Source organism: Astyanax mexicanus, chromosome 10 (assembly GCF_023375975.1).
Source record: "Astyanax mexicanus isolate ESR-SI-001 chromosome 10, AstMex3_surface, whole genome shotgun sequence".
Classification (NCBI taxonomy): domain Eukaryota; kingdom Metazoa; phylum Chordata; class Actinopteri; order Characiformes; family Acestrorhamphidae; genus Astyanax; species Astyanax mexicanus.
In genome coordinates, this window is record NC_064417.1 from 11,473,954 (window position 1) to 11,487,651 (window position 13,698).

Below are 13,698 nucleotides of genomic sequence, written 5' to 3' on the forward strand. Positions count from 1 at the left end.
ACATAATACGTGCACAGGGGATATTTGAAGTCAAGTCAGAGATGCCATGGAATTTCCACCTGGAATTTTAGACAAAGTTGAAATGCAGAATTGTTTTAATAATCTAGACTATGGATATTGACGACAGCTAAAGGTGTATCTTAAAAATGAGTCTTTGCTTTTTACTGTTTGTATAATTTACCTAAATTGTCAGGCTGACAATACTGTTATCTTTCGTTCTAATCAGAAACAAGCTTTGTGCAGTATGTTATTAATTTACTTTTAATAACATACAACTCAAATGTCTTAGTCTTAAACTAGCTTTAAATGTTGACTAAAATAAAACAATGCTGTTTGCAAATGAAAGGATATTTTCCCTTAATCCTCAAGTCCTCAAATATCACTTACCACTTTAGACAGAAATGATACTAAAAAGGTAACTAAATAAAAATATTTTGATTTAGTATTAGATAGTTCTGACATTTAAGGAACCCAACAAAAGTGAGTACACTCCTCACATTTTCGCAACTATTTTTTTTATATCTTTCCATGGAACAACACTAGGATATATAACTTGGAGTCAGTATACAGCTTGTGAAGCAGCATAGATTTACTGTCCTCTGAAAATCACACACACACAGCCATTAATGTCTAAATAGCTGCAACACATTGAGTAAACCTCACAGTGAACATGTCTATGTTGTATGTTGATGTTCATGTAATGTCTCGTTAGTGTGAATGGGGATCAGTTCAGTTCAATTTGATGTTTTGGTTACAATTCTCTCATACTGGCCACTGGATATTCAACAGGGCACATGTTGTGCTACACAAAAATGACCTAGTCCAGGGTTGGGAATTTCATTTTCTCAAGGGCCAACACCTGTTTTGATAAACACATGAGTAACTGTTAATTTGTTTTAATAAACACATGATAAACAGTTCGTTTTATTAAACACATGATAAACTGTTTGTTACCTGTATGATTTTATCTGAATGACCAGCTTTACAGGGCATAATTTTGTTTTCTGTTAGCTGGACACAACAGTGGTGAAGTGTGTGGTGAACCTTCCCAAAGCTGTGGCTGGGACTGACCAGGCAGTGTTGAGTTTTTCTGCGCCCGGTGGTTTCTGCATCTTCAGAGTCCTACTGCACAACGGCTGGTCAACAAACTGTACACACAACAGCCCACACACCAACACACACACCTGCACACTGCAGCATTTAACACCAGGGACTTTCTACAGCGCCGAAATCCTCTCTCAGACCGATGGAGAACGTTTTAGCATCTACTTCCAGACTGGTGAGTCTCTTTTACCTGTGTTTATAGTTTATTCCAATTCAAATCAATTGAGATTTACAGTGAGTTATTAACAATTATCACTGTCCATCTATCTTTTACAATTTATTTAGCTTCAGAAATCACATGCAGAATTAAAATTCTTAAATCCGGACTTGACTGAGAAGAAATAAATGGATTTTTGTTAATGGAACAAAATGGGCCTAGAGTGACATTAGTAAACGTGCATCTTGGCGTAGTTCCCTGTTGTGAAGGAAGACTCAGAGGCAGGCTGTGTGATGATGAACTTTAGACAAAGTATTTACTTCCAGAAGGTTTTCTCCACCGGTCATTTCCTGTCTTCATTGTTAAGCGATTCTAGCGGATGCAGGAGGCTGCGCTGTTTAGACAGGAGGGAAGAACTTTCAGTTCTGAATCAGGGAACCTTTAATGACTCTTTAGCTGCCTTGACATTCCTGCATCTCTGCACAGACAGAAAGAATTTAAGAGTTGCTTATTGGCAAGAGTTTCCATGTTCAGATTTACTGCAAAACCATTATCACTCCTCTCCTCTACTCCCTGTAGAATCAGCTAAAACAGTATGAGTGAGTGTGGAACTGCATTAAAATTCATCTGTGTATGTAGGTGAAGAGTCAATGAGCTTACTAAAGGTATTTAAATCAATAAAACCACAAGGGTGCCCAAATGTATACACCTGCCTAATTCTGTTTAAAGAATTATTGCACACTTTCTTTAAATCCTATAAATTTAATTTCACCTCTCAAATATTCTGTGTTCCTCTGCTATATGATATATTTAACTGAAATTGCTGTTCCGAACAACCAATGATTTATAAAGGAAAATCATGAAAATGATCAGCACTGCCCAAACTTTTTCATACCCCTGTATCTGTTCTGTTTATGCACCAAATACCCCAAAGACCTCTTTCTTCAGGTCTTCCAAATATTCTGTTCTGTACTACCAAGATTGTATGTTAATAATAAGGGGGGGTGATGATAATGTTTTAGATGCAACATCTTTTGAACATTTTGTGGCAATACTAAAGTCTTTTAAATGGACAGTGACCTGAAGCATGCTGTTAAACTGGTTACAAAGTGGCTTAAGGATAACAAAGTCAATTCCATCTATTGTAAGATGCTTGTGGAGTGATGTCCAAAACATTTGACCCAAGTCATGCAGTTTACGGGCAATGGAACCAAGTACACATGAAATTACTTTTGACTTTGCAAAAAGAAATACAAGTGCCTTAAAAATTTGCATTTGGCAAATATAAATAATTTTAGTAATCCTAATTTACCTAAATTGGGAAAGAGTTATTCTGATCAGACATTGATAAAAAGAGGCATATGTGTCTTTTTATATAGTGTATATAAACTTCTGGTTTCAATGTCTAATTAATAGAATAAAAAAAATCCAAGATCAGCTCGGGGTGAAGGTCATCTGGGCTGGGAGATTTCCCTTTTAGCAATGAAGTGTCCTTCAGCTCGTCCGCTAAAAGAGAAAAAAAACTGAATGGTTTCCGAAAGGCATTATTGATTAACTAACCCACTTTATTCTTACCTTATTGTGGTGTGTCAGTGTGTGTCAAAAAAAAAAAATAGATCAGTACCTGATATTAGTATATATTTTATGCCTTCTGTATGCAGTTGGGACACATTTAACTGATTCAGGGAATAAAGCTCAAACACTGCCTGTAGTGTCTGGGTTCAGCTGACCCCGTGTAGGTTTGTCTATGAAAGTTGAGTTGTGTGTAACTGATCCAGATGTATCCCTGTACGCAGACCCTGGCCGCCCAGAAGGTTTGGCGGTCTTTCCGGATTGGTCCACTAGCCTGGGGCTGCGGGTAGTGTGGCAGCGCTCCAGAGGTCACGTGGACTGGTATGAGTTGGTTCTTTCAGAAGCTGGCACAGGGGGGGTTAGGAAGGCCAGGGTGGCGAGCAGTGCTGTTCCTACCATTACCTTTACAAACCTTACCCCTGGAACTCGCTACACACTTCACCTAGTGGCCAGGACTGGGAACAGGACCTCTGCAGCCGTGACTGAGACCACAACCACAGGTAACCCTCTCTCTGTTTCTCCAGGTTTAGGATCACAGCTTTCTGGAATAAAAAAGAGCAGTAAGGCAAGCTGATGGGATGCAAATGGCAATTTAATGTTTCCACTACAGAAGTTATGAGGTCACTTGCATTCCTGTCTGATTTCGAGAGTGGTCTAAATGGTGGGCTCACGTAGCATTACAAATGAAAAGTGAAAAAACAAATAATAACCTGGTACTTGCAGGTCCGATTTTTGAATTAATTTCCCAGCAAGGGCTTAATCCTAGTCCTAGATTCTATTTTTCAAGTTAATGAACGCCCCCCTGTCTCCCCCTTTCGTCAAGTGGGGAGAATTAGTGTCCTATATTAATCAGAGGATGAAGCAAAGATATTCTTCAGAACATGAAAAGTATAAAAAAGGATTGCAGAAACAGTAGTTGGGTAAACTAGTAAACATCCTTCTTGAGGTTGGATTGTTAAACAATAATTGTGTTGGAACCATAGCCATCTGTTAATATTATTATATGTGCCCATCAACTCTCCACAACCTTAAGAGCTGTGCAGCACCACAGTAAACTTACATGATATTATATGATAATAATAATAATAATAATAATAATAATAATAATAATAATAATAATAATAATAATAATAATAATAAAACAAAACAAAATATTTCTTCAGTTCACATATATACCAATACATATACATGGTGTTATTTTAACCTTGAGAATTATAGATAGAATATAATCCAGTAAACCTGTCCCATACTGTGCACATACTGTGTCAAACAAATGTCTTTCTCCTGCCATCCACTTGTCTTGCTAACATGCACTTGCTTATTGGCATTTCAAAAGCAAAATTGGCATTTATGCAAAATAATCTTGTACTCTGGCAATTCTGAATATACCTCGATGTGTATTCTTAAGTAAGAATTGTAAAGTCTATGTTAATCAAACTGACTGGGTGAAAGTTTCAGGGCTCTGTTATGTCTTATATTTTAGGTAATTAAGGCCTGATTAAATATACCTGGTAGTGATCCGATCTTTAATGGTTCCCTGTAAACCATGAAGATCAACGAATGTTTGATAATATTCAGACGGAAATTTGTCCACCCCCAGTGATTTACTGACTTTCATAGAGAGAAAAGCTGCCTGAATTTCCTTTTCTGTTATTGATGACCCTAGATCCTCAATTTGTTCTGCTGTCAGCTGAGTTATAGATAGGTCTTTAAAGAAATGATCAAATCCTTCATGACTAGAAGATGTGTACAGATGACTGTCGGGCTAAAAGAGTGCAAATATTTCTCTTTCTAACTGTAATATTTTTTGTTTTGTTTCCTTTTTAAAGATGTCTGTGCTATAATTGTACCCCCTACATACGTTTATCTTTAAATTGAATTTTAAATCTTTCAAGCCAACTGCATTTTAAATATTTCTTTGCTAGTATTTCCCCACACCCTTGACTGAAAGAGAAGGAAAAGAGAAGGGGGGTGAACTCAAATGATTAGGGTGGAGTTCAGGGCAGCTTTGCTGGAAAAGCGTGAAGCTGAAGCCCCCCCACACAAAGAGATATGGGAAGAGAAAGGGAGAAAATAAATGAAGGAGGAAGATGGGGAGGAGGTGGGTGCGAGGTTGTTCAACAAGCAGGTAAAATAGGAAGTGACGGTTTATATAGGTCGGAGGGTGGGAGGAGTAAGGGCGTTGATCAAACTCCCAAAATTAAGTTAATTAAGTTACTTAACTGAAAGAGAAGGAAAAGTGAAGGGGGAGTGAACTCAGATGGTTGGGCAGGAGTTCGGGGCAGCTTCGCTGGAAGAGCGTGATCTCTAGTTGGAGAATTTGGGATGTGTGATCCTTGGGAGAGCCGGAGGATGAGCTAATTCGAGCTGGTGAATTTATGTGTATGATTTGAGGATAAGGGTACTTAATCTAGGATAGTGAGATCTGCCAGACAATTGTGAGAGCAGATTTACATAACTAGAAGGGAGGAAATGGTTTTAAGGTGTTGTGGAGTGAAGGGAGAGATGTAACCTGCACAGCGCATAGAATGCAGTAAGACAGAATATAATAAGCGAAGCTTATTTAGAGCGCATACTCTCGTTGACTTCTCTGATGAACAAAGAATAGGTGGTGGTTGGAAAGGGTGAGGAGATCGGAGTAGCAGTTGAGGAAGAATTAAGGCAGAGAGGTAATTAGGGCTGAGAGGTAAAAGGAAGAATGAATAAGAACAAATGCTGGCAAGATGATGAAGGCAGTGTGGAGGTCTAGGGAAAGAAAGATAGGGAAGTAATTAAGTAAGGTGTTTTGAGGTGCTGCCAGCCTATCCAAATATGGAGTGTACGGGAATAACAGCGTAGAGGATGAGGTCCAGGGAGTCAAAATCGGTTGAAGTGGAGTATGGTGTCAAACGAGTTGTGGAATGATGCGCCTGATGTAGTTTAAAGGCCCCAAAGAGAAGGCCACTGTTCCGCGTCACATAGCAGGTGCGACCAATAAAGGTAGACTGGGTGCCCATGGCGGTCCAACTTGACCCGGGGAAGGGAAGAGAAGTAGGTCGATGATGGTTCGGAGGAGGAAGATCATGGCAAAGATGATTATGATGATGAAGACAATGAAGGCAATGATGGTGACGATGATCGGTAGATCCGCAATTATGATTCATGAAGATGGGAAAAGAAGATATACTGTCTTTCTTTGGATAAATTAACCTCCATGGGCCCTATTTTAACTATCTATAGCGCACTAGGTAATTGCGTTTTGCACAGCTGGATTTAGGGGCGTGTCCTGTGTCTTTGGTATCTTGAGAACGCGAAAAATACGCCTTGCACAGCTCCAACAGCACAAAGGGTGTGTTTTAATTCCCTTAATTATTCATGGGTTTGGGCGTAGTGAAATAAGCCAATCAGTGTGTCAGTATCCATCCTCTTTAAGACACAGGTGCGCGCTGGCTTCTGTTCATTCCTATTTTAAGAGCGCATGTTTCTCAATCTGGTTTTCGGAAAAAACATAGTACCACTACAGCTACCACCCAAGTATTAATGATGTAATTCGTGCTCTTGATTGTAGGGAATCATGTGCTGCCCTATTCGTAGATCTATCAAAAGCATTTGACACCGTGAATCATGATATACTATTGTTCTAGTATTGGACTGTCCGATAGTGCGGTTGGTTGGTTTAATAATTACTTAAGTAACAGATGTCAGCGGGTACTTTGAGGGGGTTCTTTCAGATAAGATGACTATCAGTGCTGGAGTGCCACAGGGTTCTATTTTAGGCCCCTTGTTGTTTACTATATATATATAAATAATCTAAGTCACATGTGTCAAACACAAGGCCCGCGGGCCAAATGTGGCCCGCCACGTCCTTTTATGTGGCCCGCGAGAGCTTGTAAGATCTTAGTGTCTATAATAAATAGGTCAGAAGCGTGCTTTGACCAAAAACTACATTTCCCACAATGCTTGTCGATTGTGTTACCCGCAAAGTTACGGCTTACTTCCACTACAAGGCAGTGTAGTCATTGATGTGGAAACCCTGCCGGAGGGAAGGCGTAACTTCGCGGGTGGAATTGAGACATACAAATGTTTATCCCATAATGTCCAGAAAAAGAAAAGTTGATGCAGACGGACGGCTGTGCTTCAAGGCGAAAGACCGGTATGCCTTTTTGTGTTACGAAGCAGTGTCAGTTATTAAAGAGTACAATCTACGCCAGCATTTGTATTTTAAGTTCATTACATACTTATTTATTAGAGATGGACCGATCAGGATTTTTGGGGCCGATTCCGATCGCCGATCGTCTTTCACCACGATGGGCCGATGGCCGATACCGATATTGGGCGGGGCCAAATGCCACATTAATGCCACACAGGTGCCAGGCAAACCTGGTACAGATTAAATTAAAATAAAAGCTTTTCAGAAGAGATATAAGTTATGTGTAAATATTTATTAGACAATACCTGACAAAATCTGTTTTAATGACGTTAATAAACATCACTGTGAGAGCGCTAGTCACAGTTTCACCACAGCAAAGGACGAGGACGTGAATAACTTATCTAACCAGCCTTTACTGATTTCTGCCCCCAATAACCCTTTCAATAACCTCCAATAGCCTTTATTAGTCTTCAGTAGCCTTCAACAGTCTAACCTTGCAGCCGTGGTGTGTCCACTAAACTCCGTAGTTATAAACATCCTGAGGTTAGCATCGCGCTAACTGACCTGTTTATAATGTAATCCGAGCAGTGACAGCTGCTCTAAACTGCTGCTGGTAGCTGGTTGGGAACTGTAGAGAGCTGTATTATCCGGTTAGTGGTCGAATGGTGGTCAGATCGGCTAAAATCAGAGGAATATCTGCTGATCGCCGATACCGTATTTTGGCTGAAAATCAGCCGATACAGATACACTGCCGATCGATCTTTCCATCTCTATTATTTATATGTGTAGCTGTTGCAATGTATTTAGTGTTTGCAGGTTTTATGTGTTTATGTAGTTTTTGTAATTAAGCATCTAGTTTGATGCAAGGCGGTTGCAGTCAGTTGCTTTTTTGTAAAATGCTAAATCATATATTGAGAGTTATTTAACATTAAGGAGTAATTACATTCATTTCATATTACATTTGGTTACATTTTATTACATTTATAAGTTACATCTGGCCCTCAGAGGACAGCCAATATGCCAATGTGGCCCTCGGCCAAAATGAGTTTGACACCCCTGATCTAAGTAGTGATATTTCCAACGGCAATATGCACTTTTATGCAGATGATACTATTATTTATAGCTGTGCTTCATCACCAGTACAAGCCCTTTCAAATTTACAGGAAGCATTTGTGACATTTCAGCATAATCTTAATGATCTACGATTAGTCCTTCAGAAAACAAAATATAGGCTGTTTTCCAAAAATCTGACACATGACCTACATGTCTCTCAAATATGTACGCTGTCTGGTAAGTCAATAGACTTAGTTTCATCTTATAAATAAGTAAGCATTTTGCTAGATGATAAGCTCTCTTTTAAAACACATATTGAGTATATCACTAAAAAGCTAAAGTTGAAACTTGGATTTTATTTTAGGAACCGCTCTTGCTTCACTCAACAGGCTAAGAAAAAAATAGTTGAAGCACCCTTTTTACCAGTTTTAGATTATAAGGATATAATGTACAGACTTGTCCCAAAGACGACACTGCAATCGCTGGATTCTGTTTATTATTCCGCATTGAGATTTATAACAAGTGCCAATTTCTTAATGCATCACTGTAAACTGTATGAAATGACAGGTTGGGCTCCACTATCAGTAAGACGCCAAATAAATTGGGCAGTTTTTGTGTATAAAGGAATTATTGGTCAGCTTCCCTCATACTTGTCTGAATTTTTGATAAGAAACAGTTCTTTGTATAATTTACGCTCTAGTAGTTATATAACACTGGATATTCCTGCTGTTTGGTCTTAATTTGGAAAGAAGTCTTTCAGTTATGACGCACCTTCAACCTGGAATGATCTTCAGAAACATTTTAGATTAGATCGGTTTATCTCACTGAGAGAATTTAAATCATCTGTCACAAATGTTTATACAAATGCTTGTTCTTGTTAAAGTATTTTGTTTGTATGTGTGTATTTACTTCTCTATGCTATAAGGGTGTAGATTAGTTGATTTGTGTTTTTGTGCTGCTGTCTTGTCCAGGGCTCACTTGTAAAAGAGATTTTTAATCTCAATGTGACTACCCTGGTTAAATAAAGGTAAATAAAGGTAAATAAATAAATAAATAGGAAACTGACTGCGCCTCAGGCTGTGAAGATACACCAGCAGCTTAGGGAAGAGTAAAGTTATTTTATTCTTTATTCTGTTTATTGTTTATGTAAAAACTGGGTTTGCAACACTGAATACTAATCAAGCAATTGATTATTTACACTGGATAGGGACCCTCATTTACAGTTTAAAAGTGATTAAAAAATAAAAAATAGAAATAAAAACTGACATTTACTATAGACAAATAAAATATATACACAAAAAAGGAAAAATAGGACATTTTAAAAAGATCATAAAAATTTACATAAAAAGTAAAGAATGTATATCTTTTTAATATGTATATATATTTAATAATTTGATTAATAAAATAATTAAAATGAATAAAATAAATGAATAATATAAAATATAAAACAATCACAGGCTTTCTGATAGTGTGCAGAATAATAAAAGTTTCAGTTTCAGTTAGTTTCAGTTTCAAATCATTGAAACAGCTCATCAAAACCTCAACCTATCCTTTATTTGATGAACTTACAGGTCCTTACTTATTTTTATTTAACTGAACTGAGTTTTGTATTATTTTGAGCTGAATTCAGCTCCGCGCTGTGAAAGAGAGAAAGAGAGAGAGAGACTTTGAATTTTACCATGGCTTTATTAAACAGTACTTTAAGAACAAAACATTCACACATTAAATTAAATAAAATGTGATACAAAAAGTAGATAAATCACACCCACACCTCCAGTTCCCTATCCACAACACAGTGCCTCACCCACACACCACATGTTCTCAAATGATGCTAAATCATTCACTGAGCAAAGTCCACTTTTAAACGTGCAGTGATCAGACTCTTCAGCATCACATGTGGATCAGTGAGACCGAGTTCTCTTATTTTATTCCTTTCTTGATGAGCCAGATTGCCAGTTTAGCCTGGCCAAACAAAAAGTTCACCAGGCAGCACTTAAATCTCTGTGTGTAGGTGTATCTAGGCCCAGAGTCTATGCAAAAGTCCAAACAGCAGGTTTAGGCGAGAGCAGCCAATGAACCAGTGCTGTACAGTCTCAGTCTGGAAACAGAAAGGGCAGCGGATATCCACCCCCTAAACGAAGTGAGCAGTGTGCATGTTGGTAGCTATGGCCCCGTGTATAATCCTCCATTGAAGATCTCCAGATCTCTTGGGCAGTGAAAGTTTATACAAGATTCTCCATCTAAATCCAGTAGTGCTCGCATCTTGTAGCCGACCAAGCCATTGATCCTCGCACACCTCTTCTAGAGCCTTTCGATGCCTCACCTTTATGCAGGCCGCATACAGGGTCTTCACATCAGCTTCCTCAAACAGATTCAGTTTTGGTGAGACAAAGGACAGTAGGGTACCCCTGCCCTCCTGCCAATTTTCATCCGCAGCAGTCACACGGAGAGAGGGAAAGAATGGGGTGGCCTCTTCTTGAGGTAAGTTCAGAAACTCCTGTACTTGCTGTGGGAGGGCTTCCTTTACTTTATTCAGGAGCTGTCCTAGTAGCCTTTGTGTGAAGATTCCTGTTTGCTGAGCTAGGAGCGCCGGTGTTTTCCAGCCAGTACCACTGGCCACATGTAAGTGTCCCAGCTTACTCACCCCAGCCTTCAAGAACCTCTTTATCAGGGCGGTAGACCGTATAGAACGAAGGAGGATCAGTTGATTATAAAAAATCGGCTCCTCCCATATCCACTGAGTCGGCTGCAGCCTTCCCTCACGTTTGTGTTGTAGCAGGCTCCAAGCTTTCAGCACTGACCTATAAAATGCCTACAAGCCTTCTCAGGTCATCAGACAAGCACTGACAGCACTGACATCAGAGCACATGAGGAAGAGATGTCTATCCAGCCCCATGTTTCCAGCTTTCTGGAGTAGTAGGTGTGCAGTCTTCCTCCAGGTTTGGTCCAGCCCAAAGAGCAGCCTTTGGGCTGCCCTGAGTCTGAAAGCCGCCACTCTGATCTGCAGGTCTATAAGGCCTTGCCCTCCCTCACACATGGGCAGATAAAGGACGGGTGCATTCAGCCAATGCTGACCCGACCAGAAAAAAGCCACCAACTTCCTCTGTATCTCTTCTAACAGACCAGCAGGTGGGTTTAGGATAGCCAGTCTGTGCCACAGGGTGGATGCCACAAGGTTGTTGGTTATCCGCACCCGCCCCCTGTAAGACATCTGTGGCAACAGCCATTTCCAACGGGCTAATCTCTTTGTAACAAAGTCCAGGACACCATCCCAGTTCTTTTTGATTGCCTCTGCTGAGCCCAGGTGTACACCCAACACCTTAAGTCCTGCCTTTGTCCACTGAAGGCCTCCAGGCAGCTGTGGTGGAATGGTGTTCCTCCATGGTCCACAGAGTATATGTTCAGACACAATTCAAGCTGCTGTATGTCCGCACTGTCTTGCACGAAGACAGATACATCATCCGCATAAGCAGTCTCTGTGATGTGTGGTGAATTACGAATACTCACTCCGTTAATCTTTCTACGAATTAGATGTTAATTTTACTCTGATTTTATTCAGACATCCCACACCCTTGTCGCACTCCTCTCCCCAGTTCAATAGGCCGGGTCAGACCTCCTCACACTTTCACCAGACAGGAGGCACCTGTGTAAAGCAGTCTAACACAGTTAATAAAGCTCTCACCAAAGCCAAAGTTCAATAATGTGTTAAAAAGATAGTGGTGGTCAACTTTGTCAAAGGCCTTCTCTTGGTCCAGAGAAATCAGGCCAAGGTCAACTGGGGTGCAATTCGATAATTCCAGCACATCCCTAGTTAAAAACAAATTGTCCATTATAGTGCGGCCAGGGATGCAGTAGGCTTGATCCTGGTGGATCAAGAACCTTCTTCAGTCTGTTGGCCAGAGTCTTGGATAAAATCTTATAATCCGTACAGAGCAGCGCCACAGGACGCCAGTTCTTTAAATCACACAAGTCACCTTTCTTTGGTAAAAGTGTCAAAACAGCTCGTCTGCAGCTGAGTGGCAGCTGTGGTGGAAAATAATGACAGGAAGAAAGAAATATTCAGAGTCTCTGAGTCTTGATCAGAATGAGTAACAAGATTTATTGAGAAGCCACACGTAATGAATACAGAGTGAACTCCTGCCTTGCAAGAGGTGCCAAGCTCTCTTTATACCTTTTAGATCCTCCCATCCCTTACTTCCCAATTATGGGCACAGTGCCACCATTGTGACACGTCAACTTCTTCTGACATGTGATATGACATAATCCCTTAGTGAGCATATCAGGCTGGTTCTCAAAACATTGCAAGCAGAAAGGAAGATGACCCTGGCGCCAGAATTTGTAGAACAACTGTGACGTGCATTCCTTAACACATACACATAGCCAGATAGAGAAAACTCTTACTCAGCATTTCAAAAAAGCTCACTGAGGGTAGAATGTTCACAGTACACATTATCATCGCATAGAACAAAAAGTAATATCATTAATAGTCGTCATTGTCTATGAATCATCACACGTCATTGATTATGAATCATTTCAATAAACACCTTCCATCACACTCCCCCCTTTGATTCTGAATCAATAATGAAATTTTCTTTTTACAGCTAATTTTCTTTATCTTCATTAAACAAACGGTCTAGCCCAAATGCAGTATCTAACTCTATTGTATCTACTGTAACTTGCAGGAAGTGGCCTTTCTTCTGCATATGGCGGAACAAAAATTAATAGATATATATTAGAAAAGAGTAAAAGTACATCAACAAATAAAATCTCGATAGGTCAACACATTCGCGCGAGAGAGAGAGAGAGAGAGAGAGAGAGAGAGAGAGAGAGAGAGAGAGAGAGAGAGAGAGAAGAAAGAAATAAACTAAAGCCAGTCGAGGGCCAGAGAGAATTCCTCATACTTCATCCAAGCAGTTATACATTTTGCAAATGACATGTGATTGTACAGAACTTATCAATATGATTACGTCAGCAGAGTCCAGTTAACAGCATGTTGTCCAGTTTTAATGACGTGATTAGCTCCAGCCTGTCTGAGCAACAAGTTCTTATCATGATGTTGTTCAGCACTGTGTGCTTCATGAACACAGCAGACAGTCCTTAAGTGTCCTAAAGTCTGTGAGAAGATGAGACAGAGGAAAAGAGTGGATGGAAAGATCTTCTGGCTATCTGAGGAGAGGTTTCCAGCACTTCACTCAGATAACTTGTTGTCTCCTAGTTCATATGCACTGGTCCCAGAACAGCAGAACAGCAGTGAAGCTTCTCTGCCACTCAGGGTCACATTCTCCTCACAGCTCTCATTGTTGATGAAAACACTCTGACCTTCCTGATTCCTGAAAAAGTACAAACAACCTCCAAAGCCTTGTGTCGCCGTGACAGTTAAAAAGAGAGCAAAGATCATAAAGTTATTAAGTGAATTATAAAGTGAACAGTAAAAATAATAACTGTATATATAAATGTATAAAACATTTAAGAATAAGAGTGTAAAGGTGTGGTTATCTCCAATCACACCCTTTACTCCCCCCTTCTAGACCAAATGGAATCATCCAAGATTCCATGATGGTCTACATAACGCCTAAGAAGCCCCGGGAGTAATGACAAGTGTCCGCATACAGAGTATGAGAACAAGTGTTTCTTCATCTCAGCTGTGGACATGCTGGGGCCTATTGCACACCAGTCCCCACGC

At 39.9% G+C, this 13,698-nt stretch overlaps 1 protein-coding gene and 1 long non-coding RNA gene across 3 annotated transcripts in view; one reads left to right on the forward strand and one right to left on the reverse strand.

The window, feature by feature from the left end:
- The window catches only part of LOC125804701 (uncharacterized), a 338,968-nt gene that overhangs the window by 210,064 nt on the left and 115,206 nt on the right, over positions 1-13,698 (reverse strand). The gene's annotated exons all lie outside the window — the stretch shown is intronic.
- The window catches only part of LOC103044112 (receptor-type tyrosine-protein phosphatase beta), a 117,819-nt gene that overhangs the window by 8,327 nt on the left and 95,794 nt on the right, over positions 1-13,698 (forward strand). For both annotated transcript variants that reach the window (XM_049483851.1, XM_049483852.1), the window contains 2 exons: positions 1,012-1,279; positions 3,058-3,333. In XM_049483851.1, the coding sequence (XP_049339808.1) occupies positions 1,012-1,279; positions 3,058-3,333 (544 nt within the window). The remainder of the gene's footprint in view (positions 1-1,011; positions 1,280-3,057; positions 3,334-13,698) is intronic.